Here is a 26,185-nt window from a genome sequence, read left to right on the forward strand (position 1 = left end):
CAATTCAAAAGCATGTCATACCTCAATCAGATCCTAAAAACTGTGTATGTGTATATCTCTTGTTGACATAGAATATATAGGACCTGGCTGCTGCTAGAAGCCCATCACTGATACCTATCCTTTTACAGGTTAATCCGTGTTTAACAACTGCTTTATTTAGCAACTGCTCACAGTTGTAACGGTGATGAAAAAGTAATTTTCTGACTAATCCCTTGCATTTATGACTTTCACAGGTCTATAAAGCAAAGGAAAGCTGATGTAAGATCATAAGCAGAGTCACACTCACACTTATTGACCAAGTTGCCAGTCCCAATTGTGATTGCTAAACAAGAATTATCTGTAGTTTTCATTCGGCACTATGTGGAAGTTGTCATAACAACTAGAGCCAGACACTGGGACTTGTTCAGATACTATTGCTATACCTGTCTTATTCTGGAGCGCCTTCTAAGGGTGTCTTCCCTCTTGAGGAGCTTGTTGACTGAAAATATTGGTCTTGTGACATTCAGTACCTTCCACAAGGATGGTACACCTAGCAGAGGAGAATTGGAAGAAAGCTATTTTGATTCTTGCAGATTGTTGACCTGTGTCTGGTTCCTCATCCATATAAACCAGAATGTTTACATAATAGACTTTGTTCTATTTTCAAATGGAGGCCACCATTTCCCTGCTGGACTGTATATTGTTTTCAATGTCAGTAACAAGCTGGAAGACATGCCTTCTGTGACCAATATGCAAAAAAACATCCTTGTGGGAGACTCATCTTGAAATGAGAGTTCTATGGGAGCTTAGAATGCTTTGTTTATTATGAGTCTGGCTCCAGTTCTCTACCCCTGGAGGGAAAATTTGCAATGTGTATGTGTATTGCTTCCATATGTTAGGTATCTGTCAGTTAAAAAATTGTGTTAAAAAAAAAAAACCTAGAGGATTCATAATGTGTGTAATCTGAAGCCCTTATAAAGATCCTGTAACAGGCTAATTGCTCAGTAAAAGACTTCATGAAAACACCCAGAGATTAAATACTCAGAAGTCCAACCTCTCTGGGCGTTTCCGTATCCTGACACTCTAGTTGGTTGGTAAACAATGGGTTGGGCTCATTGAAATAACAGAATGCAAAGAATTTCGTAGTGCTGAACTCTCCTGAGGCAATACTAATGAGAAGAGAGCAGAGGTTTCTGGAAGGAGATAAAAGGGCTGCGCAGCAAACGGTGCCTACAGTCAAGAAGGAGCGAGGGCAGCTTTCCTCGGAGAGAATAACTTCAGAAAACTTAGAGAAGGACTGCACAACTTTCAATCCTGAAAAGGCATCATGGCTGAAAACCAGAACTACAATGATCTTTTACACAAGAATTCATATGTCTTTTATAGGTATCCGCTGACGCTGGTCCGTGGAATCCCCCTGATGGAACCTATTGCAAATCAATGGGATCCCATTGAAAACTTTCAGGCAAGACCAGATGACTTGATCATCTCAACTTATCCTAAAGCAGGTGAGATGTTATGGGGCAATATAGTAGAGGGAAGGTGGCAAGAACAAACGTCAGGATAATAAAGAGAAGAGTTGAGCACTGATGGCACAAAAATGTAACAAGCCAGTCACTCTATTCAGATGTGACAAACAGCTCTTAAAACTGGGACATATGGCATGTGCTGAAAAACTGAGAGTAATGCATTTTTTCTTGCACCTTTTGAATCTGTTTTGGATGAAGGATTGTCTGCCGACGGTAGATTTTTCATGAGTACTTCCAGGGTTAAGTAGATTTCCCACAGAGAGTCTTGTTTTGATAATGCTGGAATGCACGCTAGGATAAACTAGATCCAACTATCCTGGCACTCAAGTTTCATAAATCAGTGTTTATATGGATTAAACGTCATATGATACTTCTCAAAGATGTAAAACTAGTCATTTTATAGAAATAGAACACAGGTTTGATTTTTTTTTTTTTAAAAAAAGTCTGCTCTCAAGGTTTTGCTTTTCAACATATTAACTGTCTTAGAAGTGAAAAGGTTGAAGGTTGTCAATAGGAAACTATCTGTAAGTGGCTTGCTTGTTAATTTGTGCACTACTATTTCAAAATGCATGAAACAAGAATGGGAAAATAAGGAATTGAGATAATCATGAGACATTTTTCTGTCCTGTATTCTCTAAGCTTCTCTAGATGACCTCAGATGCAATGAATGCTTCCATTCAGGAAACCCCATTCTTCAGTCTTCTTTTTCCATTTCTACTCTCCAACAAAATATATCCTGTTTGCAAGAGCATGCTAAGTCCTCACTGGGCTGTTTAGTTCCCTCCCCCTCCCACAACATTTACTCTATGATCTTTTTCCAAAAACTATTTTTATTTTCACAAATCTTGGGTTCCCCCCCTCAATTCCGCTGATACTTTTTTGTCATGTGCAGGTAGTGCTGTTTTAATTCATATGAAATTGAATATTTATTTGTGTTGCTACATGCAATAGTGCATTTGTTGAATGATTAATATTAATATTGCACCATTTATACAATTTAGTACATTGGCAGTATATAAGAGGGTGGGCCCACTGTCATGAACTGTAGTGGTGGTGGTGGTGGTGGGAGGTTTTACTGTCACCAAGCGATTGTCCAAATTCTTTGTGTCTTCTGGGCTTTCAGGTACCACATGGATGCAAGAAATTGTGGATCTAGTATTGAACAAAGGTGATTTGGAAAAGGCACACAGGGCCCCCATATACGTGCGGATCCCGTTTTTAGAAATCTGCTCTCCACCTCCTATGCCTTCTGGTAAGGCCAGGAAGCATTGCTACTTTGATATCCAGCCCTAGATCTTGAATATATATGCTGTTGGACCAATGTTGTCTTCTACTCTACTTCTTCTTCCTCAGGAGTTGATAAATTGGTGAATGCTCCGTCTCCTCGTGTGATCAAGACCCATCTCCCCTACCAGCTTGTTCCTAAAAGCTTTTGGGAAAATAACTGCAAAGTAAGTTCATTTAAGGCTCCTTCGTATCTTTGTCCCATCCTCAGCCCTAATCTATTGTCACATGCATACAATTCTCTTTTCTATCCCATTACAGATGATCTACGTTGCTCGCAATGCCAAGGATAATCTGGTATCCTATTACTTCTTTGACCAGATGAATTTAACTCAGCCAGATCCAGGGACCTGGGAAGAGTATCTTACAAAATTCATGGAAGGCAAAGGTGTGTTGAAACCAGTGGCCAGCCTGTAGCCAATGTGTTCATCAGATTTCAGAGACAATAGCTGAAACCATAGCAAAATGCCAAAAACAATTTTTAGAGTAAATATTAAAAAGTAACAGAGATACACCACATCCATTCAGCTGGCCAGGAATGATTCGCCAAAACGCATTCCTGAGCTGGCATTGTGCATCTTTCTAGGTCTTTAAAGTTGCACCACAATTCAAAATATCTGGGGACTGGGATTTGCCTCCTTTTTATATTTTTCTTAAGGGACAGTGAGCGCACACAATAATACCTTAAATAAGGCATCCTCTCCAGCAGACAATATTTGAGGATGGTCTGATGATTGATTTGGTCAATATATTGGGGAGTCCAACAGCTAAATCTTTGCTGAGAATATTTTAGGGAAGGTACTTCTACTATCTATCCACTTAGCTCTCTTCCTTAGTAGGTGTAAGATTAGAGAACTTGGTTTCTCCCATTTATCTTAATTAATTAAGCAATACTGTATAGATTTAAAAGCAAAGGTGATTTAAATGATGCAATTTCCAAAGCTTGCTCAGCAATTCTGAAATGTAGCCGTGAGGAATTTGCAATATCAACTTGGCTAAGCTACAAGAATTTGCAATAGCTTATTGGAAAATCAATCTTATGTTTGCTGAAGACCAAAAGCAGATCACACCATTAGCTCCTTGCCAGTCTTATGAGATGCCACCACCAAAATTTTGTTTTGGGACACAGGTTCTTCATGGGCAGTTTATTCTTACTTAGGCCCTAGAGATAAATAAAGATAATACCAGAATTCTGATTTTGGAGGCAGAGAATTGTAATGTTAGGCCAGTGAACTTTGCTTTGTATAGAACTCTTCTTGAATATCTACTTGGAAAATAAGAAATGCTTTTCTTTTCATTGTTGTAAATCAGAGGTCCAGGCTTTTGCTCTGTTTCATGATGTCTCCAAGATGTCTCTCTCGACTTCATAGAGAACTTTATTTTTATACAGTTTTACATAAGCAGACAAAAGGTAGCACAGTAATAGTATTCTGATTGGATAGAAGTTATTCACCCCCCTCTCAAGTTGCCATCTTCTCTAGGTGAGCTTATATTAAATCATCCAAGCCAATTATGAAATAATGCAGTAAGCAGGAAAGACCCACAGAGCACAAGCCGGCAGTGTGCTGCTACAGCCTGGCACTGTGACCCTTAACCCACTGACCTACATTCCACTCTGTTTTGTTTTATTTGTGAAGCCATCCTCTTACGAGGGGCCAGAAAAGGGGTTATTATCAGGAGAGGAATATCCCTGCAGTTGTTTATACAAGGCATAAACCTGACCCTAAGGCAACGTGAGAGGTGGTTTTGGGCGAAATGCAGAAATACATACGTTACAAAAAAAGGGAAGACATTGAACAAAACAACACCCACCAATTAAAATAGTACAAATGATGACTGAATAACGTAGGATGCTTCCCAATAAGCCTGTTGGTAACGAAGACCAAAGGCTTTCCCACCAAGATCCTAAAGTATCAATTTTTACATCAGAGGCCAAATTATGTAAAATGTTAAGTTGATGCTGAATGTTCCGTGACTCATCTGAAATGTTAAAGCAACAAAGTCCTTCAAAACTTTCACAACCCAAATGCTGGCGTAGAAGCAAATAATCAACAGCAGCACGATTTTGAAGAATAGCTTTTCTAAAAGCTTGCAGCTCATGATTGATTGCTGAAATCGCTGAAGAAGTGGCATTAATGGTTTTTGCTAGATTGCACGCAATAGCATTAAGATTCCGATGAGCACGTGAAGCAAGTGCTGGTATACCCACTATAGATATAGACAATGATCTGTATTCTGCTTTACTAAGTAATTCTACTTCAGAGTTACAAGTGTCATCTAGGGTGACCTCACGCCGAATACAGCTCAAGTGAAGTTGTTGTTTAGAAAGCAAAACAGGAACCAACCAGCTAAGACAACACTGCATTTCACTAATATTAGCAGGAATATAATTAAAGGTTTCTTGACCACATGTAAAAAACCACCCTTGTGGTAACCAAACATGAGCAAAATTAAAGGAAGCCTCTTCAAAAGCTGTACAGTTTAAAACAGGTGAACTAATGCAAAGACAGTGAGGATTTTTGCTTGAAGAAGTACAATTAACCATTTTTACACATGTTACATTTTCAGGGACCGCCACCACTGGAGTATGCAAATCAATTGCGTTAGGAGGTGGATAATATGCAGCTACCCCCCAACTAGCTATAGTCTTATAGTTATAATGCTCTTCTATCAAATATCTACCCAAGCCAGTAAGGTTCTGAATTACAGTAGTAGGAGTACAAACAGGGATTAAACATGTAGAAAGCAAATTTTCCATATCATAAGCTTCAGACAAACAAAAGGCATCAGTTTGTGTGATGTTTGCAAGCTGCACCCATAGGTTTTGTTTCATCCGTTGTTCGAGAGAATGTTTAGGTGGGGTGACAGCTGCTGATGCCAAAGTACAGTTATTAACAATCAAGCACAAACAAATTATGACTAAGGAATTGGCAGTTAAAACCGCAAAAATGGCAGCGCACAAATTCTTGGGTGTTTGTTCCACTTGTTGCTGCTGCAGCACTGCCTGCGCTTTGGTGGTCAAATTCTTCACATCTCCCCATATCACTGGATGACTGGCACAACGGGATCGGGTTGGTTGCCATGCTGTCTTAGAGTCATCTTTGCCATCTCTGGGATAGGGTTCAGGGGTTGGTGCCACGACATCCTTGGCCGGATAAACACAATGTGCTGGTACCCACAAAGGTCCTGTAGATGTAAGCACAGCAGCATAGCCACGCCCCCAAGTAATCAAAGGGACCGGTCCTAACCATTTTTTGTCTGGTAATGCTCTATAATATACCAGAGGAGGAGGCAAACTTGTTTTTTGTTGAAAATGCCTCTGATAAGCGGTCAAATTAGAAATTGAAAAATTCAATTGATTCAAAGTAAATAAAACTTTTGTAACCTGTTGTGTTACCCATGACAAATTTGGGGCCCGAGACCCCTCCTTTTTTATTTGTTTGTGAAGGCAGTCCTTAAAAGACCTATTAGCACGTTCCACAATAGCCTGACCTGTGGAATTATAGGGAAGACCATGAGTAACAACAATATTCCAGGTTGTACAAAATTGCAAAAAAGCATGTGAAGAATAGGCAGGCCCATTGTCTGTTTTTAAAGAAGAGGGCTTGCCCAGAGCTGTAATGGCTGAAAAAAGATGGGAAATAACATGATTAGCTGTTTCTCCTCGTTGAGGGGTAGCCCAAATTGCTCCAGAATAGGTATCAATAGATAAATGAATATATTTCCAAGGAGCCAAAGAAGGAACATGGGTAACATCCATTTGCCATAATTGATTAGAGGTGAGACCACGGGGATTAACTCCCCTGTCTCCTGAAGGGGATGCCCCAGAGCATTGAGGACAGGATGAAACTATTTGCTTAGCTTACTCTAGTGGAATATGGCAAGCTTGTGCCAGCCCTCTGGCATTTTGATGGAAAAAAGAATGGCTAAAAAATGGATCTGTAAATAAAGTAGGTAAAACATGAACAGCAGCATCAGCATGACTGTTGCCGTCAGAAAGAGGCCCAGGAAGGGATGAATGACTGCGTATGTGAGAGACAAAATACAAATGCTTCCGGTCTTGTAGTAATTGCTGTAAAGTGAGAAATAAAGCCATAAGGTTGGAGTCAATCCTGGGCGTGATATAAGCACCTGGAAGATTAAAAATAAGTTGACAGACATACTGAGAGTCAGAGATCAGATTGAAAGGTTGTTGAGAAAAAGTGTGGAAAGCTAAGATAGCTGCAGACAATCTGAGCGCTGAGGTGAAGACTGTCCTGCAGTGTAGGAAACTTTCCAGATGTCGTCACGAGGATCCTTATAAGCAATAGCTCCTCTTGTTCGTCCTCCATCAGAAAAAACTGTAAGACCTTGCGGTAGTGGAGAAGAAGAAAGTAATGAGCGAATAGGAAAGGAGGAAGTCATTAAACAAGCAAACCTAGGATCTTTAGGCAGATAGTATGAAATACAGCCTACATAGTCAGTTAGAGCACACTGAAGAGATAAATTATTCTGAAAATAAAAGTGAAGGTCAGATTTTGAGATAGGAAGAACAATATTTATTAAATCAGTTCCATTTCTTCGACAGGCTCGAGTACGCCCCAAGGTGATAATTTCAGCAATAGCTTGGATAAAGGGTAAAACATTTTGAATTGGTGTATTTGGCAAATAAAGCCATTCAATACAGTATACTTTTTGCTGTTCTAAAACAGCCAATACTCCTGTGGGCAGTTTACTAGTAGGAAATATTAACAAAGATAACTGACAATCTCTATGAGGGATTCGATCCACAAACTGAGTACTTAAGATGTTATTAATTTTCTCAACTGTAGCAAATACTACAGATGGAACTATAATTAAATCTCCTGGCTTTTTTCCTTTAGTCAATAACTCAAACAATGGACTAAATAAATGCGTAGGTAAAGAAAAATATGGGTGGACCCAATTAATAGTACCCAGCAATTGTTGCAAATTTACCAAGGAAATAACTTTGGGTAACTTTAAATGAGGAAAAGCCGGAGCAGAAAAAGACTGCAACAGTTTATGCCCTAAATACAGATAAGGAGCGTGCAGCTGTATTTTTTCTGGGGCAATTTGCAACCCATAGACACATAAATCATTTTGTATTTCAGAAAGCCAATTAGATTGTATTTTTGGTGCTCCAATTAAAATGTCATCCATATAATGATAAACCAAGGCCAATGGATGACGTTTGCGAAAAGGAGCAAATGCTTCAGCAACATAAAATTGACATAATGTGGGACTATTCAACATTCCCTGTGGTAAAACCGTCCAGTGATAGCGTTTATTGGGTTCTGAATGGTTCACCGCAGGTACTGTAAATGCAAACTTTTCCTGATCAGAGGGACACAAAGGAATGGAAAAGAAACAATCCTTTAATTCAATTACCATCACCTCATGATCTTGGGGAATCAAATTAGGATTTGGTGTCCCGCACTGCAAGGGGCCCATAGGTTGAATACATGCATTCATGGTTCGAAGATCATGTAACAAACGCCATTTGCCACTTTTCTTTTTTATCACAAACACAGGTGTATTCCATGGACTAGTGGATGGCACAACATGACCCGCAAGCAGCTGATCTTGTACTAATTGATGGAGAGCCATTAATTTTTTGTGTGGCATGGGCCATTGATCAATCCACACCGGCTCTTTAGCCATCCAAGTCAGTGTGAGGGCAGTAATTTCAGTCCTCCAAAGTGAGGGTGGCCCCCAATTTACTGAGCAGGTCGCGCCCCCAAAGGCTGACATGAATATCTAATAAAAGGGCGGACCTGAATAACCAAATCTGAATTAGGCAAGTGAGCTGAAATAAATTCTGCACTTTGACGTGCACTTTGTTGACCCCCCACACCCCACACACTTGGACAGGGCTCAGCTGGCCAGGCAGCAGGCCACTGCTTGGCAGAGATCACTGAAACATCCACTCCAGTATCCAAAATCCCCTCAAAGGGCTTACCCTGCAACACAATGATCTGACGAGGCCGTTGGGATGTTATCGGGGTAGTGATGGCAGCTATGATAGAAGTGGCTGGGTCAGTAGAACCAAAGCCACCTGTCCCTCTCTCCTTTTGGGCAATGATGTTAACCCTCTGGACTGCTATCCTATCTACCATTGTGCAATTGGCAAACCATACACAGCAGTGGTGAAATGTAAAATTTGTTACTACTGGTTCTGTGGACGTGGCTTGGTGGTGGTGGTAATATGACTGAGTGGGCGTGGCCAATTTTTTTTTTTTTACTTTTAAAATAATTTTTTCTACAACCTCTTCAGTTGAAGAGGTTGTTAAAAAATGCTTTTAAAGCCTCTGACGATTCCAGCTGACTTGCCTGATCGGCAGAAGCTTTCTTTTTTTTAAAAAAAAGCCTCTGACAATCCCAACTAACTTGCCTGATCGGCAGAAGCTTTTTTTAAAAAAACCTCTGATAATCCCAGCTGATTTGCCTGATCGGCAGAGGCTTTTTTTTCCTTTTAAAACATTTTTTCTATAACCTCTTCGGCCGAAGAGGTTGTAGAAAAAATGCTTTTAAAAGCCTCTGATGATCCCAGCTGAGCCGCACGATCATGAGAGGCATTTTTTTTACTTTTAAAAGCATTTTTTCAGCCAAAGAGGTTGTAGAAAAAATGTTTTTAAAAATAAAAAAAAAGCCTCCGATGATTGCCCGGCTCAGCTGGGCAATTGTGGGGGGCAGGGATTTTTACTACCGTTTCTCCGAATCATCTGCCTCCATTGCTACCGGATTGGGCGATCCGGTCTGAACCGGGAGCATTTCACCCCTGATACACAGGTGCAGTAAGTTAAAATACACTCTCTGGTGCAGCAGTAGAAGGTCACCAGCAGTTTTTCATTCAGTTGTTGTTTACTGAGAAGTCTCAGGTAGTATAATCTCTGCTGGGCCCTATTGACCAGTGCTGCAATGTGAGTGCCCCAGGTCAGGTCCACTTTTATGATAACACCCAGAAACTTAAAACTGCCCACTTGCTTTACTTGATCTCCATTGATAAGCAAGGGCTGGATGTCTGATCTACTCCTTCTATAGTCCACTATAAACTCCTTGGTCTTATTGGGGTTAAGGAACAAGTTATTGTCTCCACACCACGAAAGCAACCAGTCCACCTCATCTCGATAGGCAGACTCATCCCCCACCCCCGGAGATGAGTCCCACCATTGTTGTATCATCTGCAAATTTAGTAAATAGTATTACTAGCTGTGAGTGGGAATGCAGTCATGTACATAAAGAGTATAGAGTAAGGAACTCAACACACAACCCTGTGGTGTACCAGTAATAAGAATAAGGGCTGAAGAGATATGATTACCTAATCTGACCCTCTGAGAGTAGCCAGACAGGAAATCCGTAATCCAATTATGGAGGCAGACAATCTTAAAAAGGTTTCTTATAATTAATTCCAAAATCCTATTTCAAATTCATCTGAACCCTCAATCCATTTGTAACTTTATAAAACTAAAGTTCCAATCAACCTTTTGCTGTTTATCCCCCCCTCCAAATTATTGAAGTCCTTAAACTTGCATTTAAAACTTCTTTTACTAACAATTGAAGGAAATTCATCCAGAACTATAAAATACTGATCCAAAAGTTCCTAATAGCTGAAAAGCAGTCAACAAGCAATTTTGAAAGTAACCAGAAAAGGAAGTACACAAAGCTGGTGTTTTTTAAAAAGGCACTGATAATAGTTTGAGAAAGATGGCTATTCTCTCATCTCCCAGAGTTCTAAAACCACCAGAGATCGTTATCTTGTGGTTTTCTCACGAGGAACAGCTGTATAAAGTACTTGTGAGTGATCTCAATTCCATTCCTTAGCCAGAGGTGAATTACAAAGAGTTCATTTACTCACTAATTCTTCATTCAGCCATGATCATTTGCTCTGTATTCTGTTTATTTTTCTTTCTGTGGGCAATCCACTTTCAATACGTTGACATAAAAAATGCAAGAGATTTCCAGGCAGTCATGTGACGTCAAAACTGACTCAAAGGCTGCCAAAAAAAAAAAAAAAAAAACCCCCTATCCTTCAGAAGTTTCTTAATTGTCATCCACACCCTTTTTTTTCATAAACTGATTTTCTCTCATCTGTTTCCTGCTATGTTATCCATCCTTTAAATCACTGGGTTTAATTTTATTTGCTAAAAAAATTGGCAGTGCCAACTGCTATTAAGGGATTTGATGTCTCTACAAACCTTTCAGGAGTCACTTTTGTGTGACTTTCAGATTACATTGTGTACCAAATTTTAATAGTTCAAAATAAGGAAACTCCATCCTAAAATAGCTTGCTTTTTTTTTACTGCAGTACCAGTATCCAATATTTTTTAATTGGAAACCACCTTATATAACCAGGAGGCCATTGCTTTTTCTAGTTGACTCTTGTTCCAGTTATTGACCTTTGTTCCAATTATGTTTGAAGTTCCAGAGAGAGAAGAATGTATCTCAGTCCATTCTGGAGATATGAAGTCTGTAACCCTAAACTCAACCAGTTTAACCTGCTTATAATCTTTTTTTTATTTCTGCAAAAACATTGATCCATAGATCAGTCAAATGGTCTGTGCTATTTAAGTCACTAAAAACAGCCAAGGTTGAAAATAACCAAGCTTAGCATGGTGTATAAATACAATTTCTAGGCTTGTGTGAAAACAATCTTGGGTGCAGAGATGGTACGCTCACAATAGTCTTTTCTCATCTATAATTATTTAAAGTAAGACTTTTATTCTGTTTTGTATCTGATTTCTCTTTCCACTTCTCTTAAAATCTGGTTTCTGTTAGGGAATAGTTCAAATGTTGGTTGAAGGAGAAAATGTTTGCAAAAGTTATAGTTTTAGGCAGAAGGATTTCAGTTGGGGTTGTAGGAGCAGATTGATCTATTATACACACAGAAAAACTTTCAGTTGCAAAAGAAGCGTGTTTGTTTTTCATTTTTTAAATGTAAGTAACTTTTAGAAATTACTATTCTCATCATCTGTTTGATGCTTCCTCTCTGATGATGCTATTTAGTTAAAATATGTGCAGATAAGCTTGATAAAAAAAAATATATAAATTGTTTACAAAAGTGTATAATCATCTATGTGGATTTAATTAAGTAATAGAATGATAAATGAATTAAGACTTCAGTATTATACGTACAGCAAAGAGAGGGTTTTTTTTTTTGTGAGGGCCTACATTACCATTTGGATAATCTTTCAGGGGTTAATGTCCGCTGAAAATGGGAAGAGTAAGAGCCATATAGACGCCTCTCTTTCATATTCATTTATGCCCAATTTACACTCTCTGCCACTTGTAATCGCTCACCCATTGTAGGTAGTCCTCAATTTACAACCATTCGTTTAGTGATCGTTCGAAGTTGCAGCACTGAAAAAAGAGACGTTACTAGTTTCCACACTTTCAACAGCATCCCCATGGCCACGTAATCAAAATTTGGGTGCTTGGAAACTGGCATGTTTTTATGGGATAGCGACAGCAATGGCAATAGCATTAGCCTTAGACTTACATACTGCCTCATAGCACTTTATAGCACCCTCTATAATAATTTTAGCTGGCTTGCAACAAGCAAAGTCAGCAGGAAAAGCAAGATTTGCTTAATGACTACCTGATTCACTTAACAACTGCAGTGATTTCGTTTAACAACTGTGGCAAAAAAAGGTCATAAAATTCCCTTAACAAATGCCTTCTTAGCAACGAAAACTTAGGGCTCAATTATGGTCAAAGACTACTTGTATTTCCTTACTTCCACACTTCCGTTCAATCATGCTCCTTTCTGAAGTATCTTTCTATTGTTTTATATAAGTCCGTCATCCTTTTGTTCTTTTTCATGCCTTCCATTCCTCCCATAGAAATACATTCTATAAATATACCCCAACACATATTGTAAAGTGTTCTCCTTTCATTTTTACTTTCTGTCTACCCCATCCAACTCAAAACCTAATTCCCATTGTTTTCCCAATTACTTCTCTCCTCCCTTTTGCCACATTTGCTTTGAAAACCTTATTGGGATATAAATGCCATTAATTCTTATGAGATTGACAGGTAAGTGACCATGTATTATTGCATTGCTATTGATCAATTGATTTCATTAAATGAATGATGCTCCTTGTTCTTTTTCCACCTTACTTTGTGACTTAGTTGCCTGGGGATCTTGGTATGATCATGTACGGCGTTATTGGGATGAGAAAGATAATCATCGTATTCTCTACGTCTTCTATGAAGACATGAAAAAAGTAAGTTCCAAGTAGTGGAGAAACTGAATCTACATAAAAGAGGAAGTTCCAAGTGGTGGAGAAATCACCATTGTAAATGTTGTGCAATCTTAGGGATTAAGCAAAGATCTGAATCACATTTTCTTAATAGTATCAGTAGATTATTGCTTTCATGTCCTGGTTAAGGGGTTTCAGAGGTATAGCATTTCATTGACTGCTGTGGAAAACAGAATATTATGCTAATCGGTAGCAAAATCAGGGATTTTGCCAGCCCTCAAACAATGCCTACAGCATCCCACAATGTTTATACACACTCACAGCCACACCAATGAAATCTCATGAAGCATCTCAACCTCATAGCTTGGGTGAGAATGAAAATTTTCCCATAAGAATGTTGAAATCTTATGAGACCATAACGTTTTCACAGTAAACATTATGAAATGTTACGTTCTTTTTATAAATAGTATTTTTTTTTTAAAAAAAGATTGTAATTACAACAGTAAAACTTTAACAGTAAAAACTGTTGTGGTTGGGAAAAATGAAAAAGGAAATGTAGAAGGTGCAGAAAAGGATGAAAAATAGAAAAGAAAGAAAAATAAGAATATAGTAAAGAAAAAGAAAATAAATATATAAAGAAATTACTTCCCACCGTTATCACAAGTATAAAAAAAGTATAAAGAAGTATAAAGAAATTTAATAACTTATCTTCTCTTGAAGTAAAACAATTTCTTCCTATATCCCATCTCTTATCTTATTAACAAATCCATAAAGCATCATCATTTCAATCCTGATGTCAGCAAAAGTCCATTAAAAGATAACAACATGTTGAGAGCCAGTTTAGTCTCATGGTTAAAGCCCCAGGCTAAAAACCAGGAGACTCTGAGTTATAGTCCTGCCTAGCCATGAAAGCTGACTGGGTGACTTTGGACAAGTCACTCTCTCTCAGGTGTCAGGCTAAAGTGACAAACTGTCTGGTCAATTCCTGTTGCAACCAAATGGATCAACCTTCTGTTGAATGGGAGGGAAAAAGACAAACAGACCTTGCATTTATGGGAAAATGCCAGCAATAAAAAATAAGGAAGTAAGCAAGGAAGTAAAGTAAATAAATAAATAAATATCTATTTTAACTTTGATCACATCAATCTTAATATTCCTTCCTTTTACTTCTAACAATCTTAATCTTTAGTCCCCCCCCGCAAATAATTTTGTAGAATTTGATTTCTTTTCAATTTTTATTTGTCCCTTCTCACAAGTTTCTTCAAAACTTTAACAAGCCTCCTCTGTAATTGCAAACTAGCAAAACTATCCAGGTCATTCTCTTGGCTTGTTGTTTGTAGATCATATTAATTATTTATTAAGCCATCAACTGGTGAAAGTCCAGTTGCATCTTAAAAAAAAGCACCTTTGGGACAACCAGGACCTGGATGACAAGGCAAAAATAATTAAGATACAAAAAATTTTTTAAAAAAACAATTTTACGTAAAACTTTTGCTAAGGACTGAAAGAAACTCATCCAGTGCTATCAAATATCAATCCTGAGGTTCCTAATAGCCGAAAAGCAATTAAAAGTTAGCAGTATTCCAGTATTTGAGAGGTTGCCACAAAGAGGAGGGACTCAACTTATTTACCAAAGTACTTGAAGGCAAGACAAGAAACAATGGATGGAAACAAATGAAGGAGAAAAGCAACCTAGAATTAAGGAGAAACTTCCTAAAAGTGAGAAAAATTAACCAGTGGAACAGCTTGCCTTCAGAAGTTGTAGGTGCTTCATCACTGGAGGTTTTTAAGAAGAGTGTGGACAGTCATTTGTCTGAAATGGTTTAGGCTTTAGAGTCTCCTGCTTGAGCAGGGGATTAGGCTAGAAGATCTCCAAGGTCCCTTCCAGCACTATTCTAATTGATCCCAAAAGCATGATTAGAAAAGGAAATATGTGAACCCAGTGCCCTTTCAAAAGTGCTGACTAAGGGAACATGGCTTTTCTCTTGTCTCCCAGAGCTCTAACCTGACACATCTCAAACATACCTTTGAAATCTAGGAACTATAATTTTTTTCTCCAGCAGAAAAAATTTATAGAACTTTTTAAGGGAAGTCTGCTACACTCCAAATGTGTGGCCCATGCATACTCTTTTGGATGCCAGCAGCCATGAGAATGAGACTCAGTTCCAACAATTATTTCTTTACAATACTAGTTAAATGGAGAGCTTACTCATTATTGAACGCTCTTTACCATTTCAATCCATACCCTTCTCCCATCTGTGACTTGTCAACCAGGCTAATTTTGGATTTATTTTTTAATTAGGATAGATCTATATTCAGAAATATAGATGTGGAGTACTTCTGCACTTGCGAGCTGTTAGTCAACTTCAGACTAACAGAGCACCATCCCAAGTACTCCACCTATAAATATCCTACTCTGCTTCTTCAACTCCCCCTACTCCCACCCTCATCCCAAATTAAGTGAGTGAATGGTGGCCACTTTTATGCCAAATGACACTTGGGGGGAGAGAATTGAAGCCAAAGAAATTCACCAATATTGTCCTACATTAAAACTCTAAGAATAGCAGCAATTCTAGTCTTGTTATAGCAATGCAATAGCAAACATTGTGCCTGAATATTTTTCTGAGTTGACTCAAGGACTAATGAATTGCAATCTGTCTGGAGGTTTCAAGATTACTTTATAGCATTAAGTAACTAATTTCCTGCCTGGATCTCTTGGAAATAGAAGAATTCCAGAAAACCTACAGCTTTCACAGCAGTTGTAGACAATAATGTATAAATAGGGAAATATTATTTAGACATAAAGAATTACTAAAATGATCAAGTTACTATTTTTACCTTGTTATAGATAAGTTGAAATATTTCGGGGTGAATCATGGTACATTAAAGTTACTGGAAATGTTTTTGAAATCTGTTTTTTCTGATTGGAAGATAATATGCTAAGTGGCTTTGCATAACTGAATTTAACTTTGTTTTAGTAACAGGAGAAAAGGGGTGGGAGGAACTCAGGAATGTCTTTGCTTTAGAGGAGTGTAAACATAGGTACATCTAAAAAACATTATATTGCTTGGTTCATACGTTGCACAAAGCCGAGCTTTGTAAAACCATGATTTATTGAATAAATCACAGTTCTGAGGATTCAGTCAAGTGAGCAGTGTGGTGGCCTAGAGGTATAGATGCTTGCCTCCCATTCAGAAGGTTGAAAGTTCAATCCTAGGCTCTCTTAGGATGCAAAGAGAAAATATCTGCTGCGAACTCCAGGTACATACTAAACCATAATTAAGACAATCATAGATTGCTTTCGACTTACAACTGTAATGTAGCCTGCCCATCACGGTTGTAAATCATGATGGTTATAAAATAGGTTGGTCACAGGACCAATCTGATTTTACAATTTTTTTTGAGGCTGTCATTAAATGAATGCTACAATTATTTAAGCAAACCAATGGATTGCTATGGATATGGTTTTGCTGAAAATTGAAAGTAAATGCAAAACCCTCAGAAAAAATAGTCATGTGACCACAGGATGCTATCAGTGGACATAAATATTGTTTGGTTGCTGAGTGCTCAAAATTCAGACACATGATTTTTTTTGTCCCTTATGTTTTTATTAGTCCATTCCTCCTCTTTCCCAGTGCATCTTTTCAAAGTGCACATTTATCATAAGAAAATGCCCATTTTGCATTGAAGTTGTTCTCACACATCTGAAGTCAAGTGTTGCTTCCTCCAAGTTAGTGCCCAGGACAATTGTGAGATGCTAGAAGAATAATATAGGTAAAATAGATTCAAAGATCATCTGATTTGACTTTTGGAAGTAAAACTATCTCTCCATCTCCATTTTTTGCATGCTCTCAACAATCTGTTCAGCATCTAAGAGCATGTAATGAATTAACTTTACATTGCTCACATTGTGGCCTTTTCCCCATCCATGCCTATCTTCTGCCAGGATTTAGCCCATGAAATCCACCGTGTAAAAGATTTCCTGCAGGTCGACTTGTCTGAAGACATTGTTCAGAAGATAGTGCATAAGGCAACATTTGAAATCATGAAGGAGAATCCCATGGCAAATTATGAAACCGTACCCAGTTCCCTCTTTGACAAGTCAAAAAGCTCCTTCATGAGGAAAGGTAAGATCAAGAACTCAAAATGATATTCTTTTATTTGTAGAGTGACTTTCCTTAAAATAGGAAGAAAAACAGGCAATTTAAACTAGTTCTAAATTAGGAACATTTATATCTGGAATAAGCAATGTTTTGGTGGCTGTTGATACTGAAGATTTTTGTGAAGGTTAAGGACTATAGAATGGATGAAAATCCAATCAGATATGGAGATGTGACTGCAATTTCTTGTTTTACCCTGAATTTGAGGGAAGGAAATAGAGTGAGAAGGGCTACATTCATTCAGTATTACTATATTTTACTGCCTTAATATAACATGAAACAGTATCAGTGATTTAGGAACTGGGATTTAGGTATGTGCTGGAGGCTTCAGGAAACAGATTTGGGGCAGTAGATTATCCATCTACTTTTATGTCAAATCCTGCAGAGTTTCCTTATCCATGGTCCAAACTTTATAGCATCTAGCCTTTGGTGAGTGAGTGTGTGTGTGTGTGTGTGTGAAGCTGCCATCCCATTCTTGTCGAAGGCACTGCTTAAGACACTTCTGGGTCAAAAGGATTAGCTGGTGACATCACCATTGCCTGGGGAATGCCCATAGCAGCTCCTTTCATATTCCCATCAAGGAGCGGAAGCAAAAGACGGGAGCTCACCCTGCCACACAGCAGCACTTGTATCTCAAGTGGGCTGCCATCTTGTTAAACTTTTCTTGGGAGTAAGTTGCACTTGTGAATGAATATGCAGAGTAAATCTAATGCTGACCCAGAAGAACAAGTGAAATTAACTATGACACAAATGTTACACACAAAACCAAAGCATATATGGAAAACCATTCAGGCATCATGGCAATGGAGATTCTCAGTCATCGATGCCATAGTTATCCCAAAGGTGCTTTTTCAAAAGGCAACTGGAAAAGCCAGTTGCCTTTTGAAAAAGCACCTTTGGGACATTCAGAAATCGTATGATGTATATGAGAGATGTTCCACAATTTGTTTTGCTTTTTTGCTTTTTGTTTTTTTAAATTTTGTGAAGAAGCAGAAGCAGGGTAACTTCATCACTGGGGCCCTACTACAAAGGAAAAAGGGAAATGTAGAAGATGCAGAAAAGGTCTTCTGGAAAACAAACGTACCAATGGATCAATCCTGATTTTTCTTCTGCCTTCTTCAGAGAAAGCTGGAGAGAAAAGACACCTATCTTTTATAAAAGAATGGGTGGTAATCTCAGATTTTAGGAGAGAATATGGTGGAATGGAATTTGCAGATGTAACCTAAGGCTTTTCTTAATCCTGAAATTCCCCCTAATTTTCTTTTTTATTGTTGTTGCATTTCCTCAGGTACAGTTGGTGATTGGAAGAATTATTTCACAGTGGCTCAAAGGGAGGTATTTGACGCACATTACCAGCAGAAGATGAAAGGGACAAGTTTACATTTCCAGGAAGAATGACAGACTCAGGAAATGATCTTCTCTGGGACTTGATCAAAGAGTAAAATACAGTCCCTTGCAGTACACTATTGTTGCAATAAATGAGTTTGCTATTAAAAATGAGGATGCAGTGCACATATCCATATGGGGGAAAATAGGTTCTGCAGTGGTTGAGTGATTGAGAGAAAGGACCAAATTCTCTAGAAGAGAGAGTATAAAAGCTAAAAATAAAGATGTTGAGACTCTAGAGAGAGTGCAGAGAAGAGCAACAAAGATATTAGGGGACTGGTGGTTAAAATATATAAAGAATGGTTTCTGGAATTGGGTAGCTCTAGTTTAATGAAAAGAAGGACTAGGGCAATGATGGCTAACCTTTTCTGGGCCAAGTGCCCAAAGCGCACAAACCCTTAAAATGCAATGCATGAACGGGGCCCACGCATGGGCCCTTCCCCCGCACATTCACATATGCCCCTCCGCATGCGCCCTGCACATGCACAAGCAGCCCCTGCATGGGCCCCACTTCCCATGCATGCATACATGGGAGAGACCTGAAGACCAGCTGGCTGGCAGGAGGCGCATGCGCATGCACGGCAGAACTGAAGTGGGGCGACAGCTCATGTGCCCACAGAGAGGGTGCTGCGTGCCACCTCTGGCACATGTGCCATAGGTCCGCCATCACAGGACTAGGGGGTGACATGATATCAGTGTTCCAATATCTCAGGGGCTGCCACAAAGAAGAGGGAGTCAAGCTATTCTCCAAACTCCTGAGAGCAGGACAAGAAACAATGAGTGGAAACAAATCAAGGACAGAAGGAATCTAGAACTATGGAGAAATTTCCTGGCAATTAGAACAATTAATCAGTGGAACAACTTTCCTCCAGAAGTTGTGGATGCTCCACCACTGAAAGTTTTAAAGAAGAGATTAGACAACTATTTGTCTGAAATGGTATAGGGCCGTGATGGCAAACCCATGGCATACATGCCACAGGTGGCACGCGGAGCCATATATGTGGGCACGCGAGCGTTATCCTAGCTCAGCTCCAGTGCGCAAGTGCACGCCGGCCAGCTGATTTTCTAGCCTTCTGCGCTGACCAGAAGTCGGGAAACTAACCTGGCCTCCGGAGGACCTCCGGTGGGGTGGGGAAGGCTGTTTTTGCCCTCCCCAGGTTCCAAGAAAGCCTCTGGAGCCTGGGGAGGGCAAAAAATGGGCCTACTGGGCCCACTGTGCCATTGCGTGCCAAAAGCGGGAGGAGTGGGGGGGTCATGTGTGCGTGCACGGGGGTGGGTGGGGCGCATTGCATTATGGGTGTGGGCACATGCACGCACGACCCCCCTGCACTCCCCCTCACTTTTGACATGCGACAGCAAAAAGGTTAGCCATCACTGGTATAGGGTGTCCTGCCTAAGCAGGAGGTTGGACTAGAAGACCTCCAAGGTCCCTTCCAACGCTGTTATTTGGTTATTCTGTTAAAGAGAATCATTCCTGCATTCTGTGAGGAATTGGGGAAGGGTCAAAATCTGCAAGACTGCAGGCACAAAATCAAGGGCTGCCCCTTTTGTAGATGCCACACACTGAAAGGGACAAGACTTCGATTGTGACACCATAATTGTGAGGATACTGCCCAGGGAGTCCTCGATTAACAACCATTCATTTAGCAATTGTTCAGAGTTATACTGCCCGTGACATATGACCACTGCAGCATCCCCATGGTCATGTGATCAAAATTCAGGCACTTGGCAGCTGGCATATATTTATAGTAGTTGCAGCAACCAGGCATCGTGTGATTGCTATTTCCAACCATCCCAGCCAACTTCCAACAAGCAGTCAATGGGGGAAGCTTAACAACTATATGATTCACTTAACAAACACATGATTCACTTAAAAACCAAGCCAAAAGGTGGTAAAAGTGGGCACGGCTCATTTAATAGCCAACTTGTTTAGCAATGGAAATTCTGGTCCCAATTCTGTCATAAGGCTAGGACTCAGAAAGCTCAAACTGCCCAAGGAGTTGCTGATCCAGTTCTACAGAGGAATTATTGAGTCTGTCATCTGCACCTCTATAACTGTCTGGTTCGGTTCTGCAACCCAACAAGACAGACACAGACTTCAGAGGATAATTAGAACTGCAGAAAAAACAATTACTACCAACCTGCCTTCCACTGAGGACCTGTATACTGCATGAGTCAAAAAGAGGGCTGTGAAAATATTTACAGACCCCTCACATCCTGGATATAAACTTGTTTCAACTCCTACCTTCAAAACGATGCTATAGAGCACTGCACACAACTAGACACAAGAACAGTTTCTTCCCAAATGCCGTCACTCTGCTAAACAAATAATTCTCTCAACACTGTCAAAGTAGTTACTAAGTCTGCACTACTATTAATCTTTCCATAGTTCCCACCACCCATCTCCTTCCACTTATGACTGTATGACTAACCTTGTTGCTGGTATCCTTAAGGTTTATATTGACTGTTTCCCTGCAACTATCATTATGATTCCTGACGAATGTATCTTTTCTTTTATGTACACTGATCGCTTATGCACCAAGACAAATTCGTTCTATGTCCAATCACACTTGGCCAATAAAGAATTCTATTCTATTCTATCTGTAAAAAAAAAAAAATCTTGCTCACTTTTTTGTAGATTTTGATAGTGCCATAAATCTCATACACACCACAATCTACACTCATTTACCCTAGTCTATATTGCATCCTTAGGCCAGGGGAAAGAAAAGACATGCAAATATTTATCCTTTATGCTAGCAATGTAAGTGCCTTAAGAAGCCTGGTGACATGGTAAGACTGTCCATTTCTTTTCAGCATTTTTTTTCTGATATTAGCTGCAAATTATTATTTATTAATTCAATTTATATGCCGACCCTCTCTGAAGACTCAGGGCGGCTCACAATGCATTTAAAATCATTATAAAAAACATTTAAAAATTAAAAACATTAATACATTAAAACTCATTCACACCAGTCATGGCCGGATCTCACCGGATCGCAAGAGCGAGATCAATAGCCCCAGGCCTGCCGGAAAAGCCAGGTCTTCACCGCTTTTTGGAAGGCCAATAGGGTGGGGATGGTCCAGACCTCAGGAGATAATGGTTCCAGAGAGCTGGGGCAGCCACAGAGAAGGCCCTCCCCCGCGGGCCCGCCAGCCGGCATTGTTTAGCTGACGGGACCCGGAGGAGACCAACTCTATGGGATCTATGGGTCGCTGGGAACTATGCGGTAGAAGGTGGTCTCGAAGATACCCTGGCCCTAAACCATGTAGGGCTTTAAAGGTAATAACCAACACCTTGAATTGTGACCGGAGACCAATAGGGAGCCAGTGCAGCTCGCGGAGAATTGGTGTAATGTGGGTGTACCTACGACAGCTCGCGCAGCTACGTTCTGGACCAACTGTAGTCTCCGAACACTTTTCAAGGGTAGCCCCATGTAGAGCGCGTTGCAATAATCTAACCGTGAGGTGACAAGGGCATGAGTGACCTTGAGGAGAGCCTCCCGATCCAAGTAGGGTTGCAATTGGTGCACCAGGCGAACCTGGGCAAAGGTCCCCCTAGCCACAGCTGTCAGATGTTGCTCTAATCTTAGCTGTGAGTCTAGGAGGTCACCCAATATAAATATATCACCCAATATAATTAATTTCCAAATTGTGCACAACTTCACTTGCTGATATGATCAATCTGCTATGAAACACACAAGAAGAGCAGAGCCTGCTTTTCTCCTGATTATTTAGCAAAGTGGTAAAAGAAGGGGTCCAGTAAAATCTCATTTAATGTGCTCCAGATGCAACAGTTACTTCTCCACTAAACATTGCACAGAAATGGCAATTGAAGAGAACTTGGCAACACTTCTTGGATATCTCAGATAATGCATTGGCTAAAGAGAGAGCATTTCCTTCTAATATAACTCTAAATTATTGGAGACATTCTGTCAGATCATCAAGAAATATTTTTAAAAAAGATGCTCATAAGAGAAATAGATTCTATTTTTTTCCCAGTGGACAAATCTAAATTCACTATCCTATAGGAACATTTCTAGGAACTTTTTTGTCTAAAATGTTGAATACAGAATAACAGAGTTGGAAGGGAGCTTGGAGGTCTTCTAGCCCAACCTCTTGCTCAGACAGGAGAACCTCGATCATTGCAGACAAATGGATGTCCAATATCTTCTTAAAAACTTCCATGATGGAGCACCCACAATTTCTGGAAGCAAGCCATTTCACTCGTTAATTGTCCTCACTGACCAAATCTTTTTGCCAAAAAGTTTTTGCCTAACAGACAGGTTCTCCAAAGCACCTGAAGGCAGGACAAGAAGCAATGGATGAAAACTAATTAACAAGAGAACTATCCTAGAACTAAGGAAAAATTTCTTGACAGTTTGAACAATTAATCAGTGGAACTGCTTGCCTCCAGAAGTTGTGGGTGCTCCAACACTGGAGGTTTTTAAGAAGAGATTGGACACCATTTGTTTGAAATGGTATAGGATTTCCTGCTTGAGCAGGGGGTTGGACTAGAAGACCTCCAAGCTCCCTTCCAATTTTATTATTCTGTTATTTACATGAATATTGAATTGATATATCATGAAGAATGAGTTTGAAGCATTCTAATTGTGATGGAATGAAGTTACTCCAAAGACTCATAAACACCATTCTACTATGTTTTCCATGGTGAAATCAGGGCTATCACAAAAAATAGCTGTTTTCACTATTGACCTTTAGGTCTCAAGACTTCCCCTGAATATCATGAACTTGTTTTTATACTTTCCGAAATTTAGTATGCTCCTATTTATAGTTAGCCTAACTAATCCACCCAAAGTAAAGAGATGGGCGGCATACAAATTTAACAAATAAATAATACCATCTTTAAATTTTTTGTGGTAACTCGTCTGAAAAGTCTCTGGGTCCATAGTTTCTACTGAAGAGAGAAAAAAATTAGTTACAATCAACCTAGTTGCTTTCTTAAGCAAAGAGATCATCTCCTAGATCCATTGATAGTTTTAGTACCTATCAGTTGAAGGTATTTAAATATGTTGGTATTTCCTTGACAGTTTGGAAAAACACAAACAGCTATCACTGCCTGGAACCATAAATTCTCAAATATTATTCTGCACTACATCAGTTGCAATGTTAGCAATTAGGATCCAGTTGCAATAAAAACAAAGTGAAGATAGATGGTGCTAGAGTGGTTATTATTGTGATTTAAGTTCTTAGCCAGGTATAAGTTCCCCGATGTGTATCTTACATTTTTCCGAAGATTGAAACCGATATAATTTCTGTAGAGACTCACATGTGACTTTGCAGCCATAAATCAGGTTTTAGTGGCACCTCCTCATTTCTTTGACTTTACTAGAAATGACTTTATAAATTATTAAGTGCTGAATTTCCTGGCAAAACCTGCTTCAATCCATTAACTCAGTAGTTACCTTTTGCTTTAAATAAACATTTAAACATTTGCAGATTAACATTTAAACAGTTGCATCATTTCTCTGCAATCTGGTAGATTACTTATTAAACTGTTCTCAGCCTATTGGGAATTGTCCCGTATCTTTTACAAGTATCTGTATATCTAAACATTGGAAAAGGCAGATTTCAGGAAAAGGTCCATAGTGCAAGTATTCAGGTTATTGGGTTTCTTGCAGTCTAAATCATCACAAGATACAAAATTATATCCATGTGCTTGGTGTGGGTTCCACTGATGCCATGGGCTCCACTAGTTATTTGGTTGCCCAGGCTTCTGTTGCTAGTATTGTCCTCAGGTCAAGTGGGAAAAAGTGGACAATCAGTTAGAACATGAGTCTCCAATGATGGCAACTTTAAGACGTTTGGACTTCAATTTCCAGAATTCCTTGGCCAGTCATGCCACAAGTCTTAACATTGTCAATGTTGGAGACCCCTGACTTAGAAGAACTTGAAAACAGCTAAGAATGGGAAGCAGTTTGAATATATTGGTGGTAAGGGGGCAGGGTATTTGCAATGAATGCAGTAGATGGCAAACATCATCTGTTCTTCCATTATGTAACCATTGGGAGGTCCATACCAGCCACAGGACAGGCTGAAAGGACAGATCAGTTCATTGTGATTTACCAATAGACCAGTGGTAAAATGTAAAATTTGTTACTACTGGTTCAGTGGGCATGGCTTGGTAGGGGGGTAATGTGACTGGGTGGGTGTGGCCAACTTTTTTTCTTTAACTATTAAAAGCATTTTTTCTACAACCTCTTCGGCCGAAGAGGTTGTAAAAAAAATGCTTTTAAAAGGCTCTGACGATCCCAGCTGAGTTGCCTGATCGTCAGAGGCTTTTGTTTTCTTCTAAAAGCATTTTTCCTTTTGCTTTTAAAAGAAAAAAAAGCTTCTTTTTTTGATCCCAGCTGAGCCGCGCGATCATTAGGGACTTTTTTTTTAACCTTTAAAAGCATTTTTTTGGTTGAAGAAAAAAGGCTTTTAAAAGTAAAACAAAAAGCCTCTGATGATCGCACGGCTCAGCTGGGCATGGGGGTGGGCATGGATTTTTGCTACCGGTTCTCTGAACCACTCGCTGTCATCGCTACCGGATCAGGCGATCCGGTCTAAACCAGGAGCATTTCACCCCTGCAATAGACTCAAATCTATCTTCTGTTCATGTGAGGCATTGTGGGTGGCCAATACATCTCATTATCTGAATATTTAATGAAAAACTTATTTTCCAGAATTTTTTGTCTGGGATTCAGTGGAAAAGAAACCAAATAGAAAGTCATAATCTACTTGGTTGAACAAGTGATAGATGCTTGAATGTATCATAGAAGATCAGAAGTTTTTTCAGAATGGCTGAAGGAGAAGTTGGAGATGAACTTTGTGCTTGATTATTTGAGGCAGTGGCCTGACCTTCTACTCCCAAGGCAAGTTCACCTCTGTACCTTTCATAAAATCTACAATAAAAAAATAATTGTCCTTTTACCTATGTCCAATAAATCAAGCCAGTAAGCAACAAGTGTGAACTCTACAGGCATTTCAACATTATATATTGTTATGTCCTTATAAGGACATCCGCCGGGGATTGGCTAATCCACCGGTGGGAAATTTGAAATGCTGTCTCTGGGCGGCACCACTTGCCGGAGCGCTTAAAAGGAGAGCTCCGGCAGCGCAGCCGTGAGTCTTTTCCTGTACTTAATAAAGTGCTGAATGGACCAACGCTGGTCGCATCTTCTTTCCCTGCACCTGATCTAACATATATGTTGTTACTACACTTAATTACAAGGGAATGTTTGTGAAATGGAATTAATAGGTTTATTATTTACCAGGATGGGGAAGACAAGGACTGGCCTTAAATCATTTCAAACATCCTCATCATACTTCGTTCAAGGCAGCCTTCCTTAACATGGTGCCCTTCCAGTGGTGGGATTCAGCTGGTTCGCACTGGTTTGGCAGAACCAATACCTAGTTTTTTGTTGAGTTTGGCGAACTGGCTCCAAAATGGACAGACTGGCGTTGGTTCACGTGCCTGCAATCCCTTGCTTGCTGCAATCTGGCTTTCCAGCAAGCAAGAGGGTTGGAGGCACGTGAATGCACACTAGTCTGGTGTCTCAAAAAACCTTTCCTTTAAGTCAAACTGTAATAACTCAGGCTTTAATCTGGCTTTTGTAACTGCAACTCAGACAAGTGTTTTATACAG

The 26,185-nt window shown here is 39.6% G+C and overlaps 1 protein-coding gene across 1 annotated transcript; it reads left to right on the forward strand.

The window, feature by feature from the left end:
* The first annotated feature begins 1,039 nt into the window (after positions 1-1,039).
* On the forward strand, positions 1,040-18,648 carry LOC117669161 (sulfotransferase 1B1-like). The gene is made up of 7 exons (XM_034423391.3): positions 1,040-1,487; positions 2,632-2,760; positions 2,862-2,959; positions 3,054-3,180; positions 12,921-13,015; positions 16,938-17,118; positions 18,440-18,648. Exons 1-7 carry the CDS (start codon positions 1,307-1,309, stop codon positions 18,547-18,549), a joined length of 921 nt encoding a protein of 306 aa, XP_034279282.1. The 5' UTR covers positions 1,040-1,306; the 3' UTR covers positions 18,550-18,648.
* The last annotated feature ends 7,537 nt before the right edge of the window (positions 18,649-26,185 follow it).

Source organism: Pantherophis guttatus, chromosome 4, assembly GCF_059756535.1.
Source record: "Pantherophis guttatus breed Tessera chromosome 4, ASM5975653v1, whole genome shotgun sequence".
In the NCBI taxonomy this organism is placed as follows: Eukaryota; Metazoa; Chordata; class Lepidosauria; order Squamata; family Colubridae; genus Pantherophis; species Pantherophis guttatus.

Coding starts and splice junctions, on each gene's coding strand:
- LOC117669161 (XM_034423391.3), top strand. CDS start 1,307: ATGGCTGAAAACCAGAACTACAATGATCTTTTACACAAGAATTCATAT. Junction 2,960..3,053: donor TTTGGGAAAATAACTGCAAA/GTAAGTTCATTT, acceptor ATCCCATTACAG/ATGATCTACGTTGCTCGCAA. Junction 3,181..12,920: donor AAAATTCATGGAAGGCAAAG/GTGTGTTGAAAC, acceptor TTTGTGACTTAG/TTGCCTGGGGATCTTGGTAT.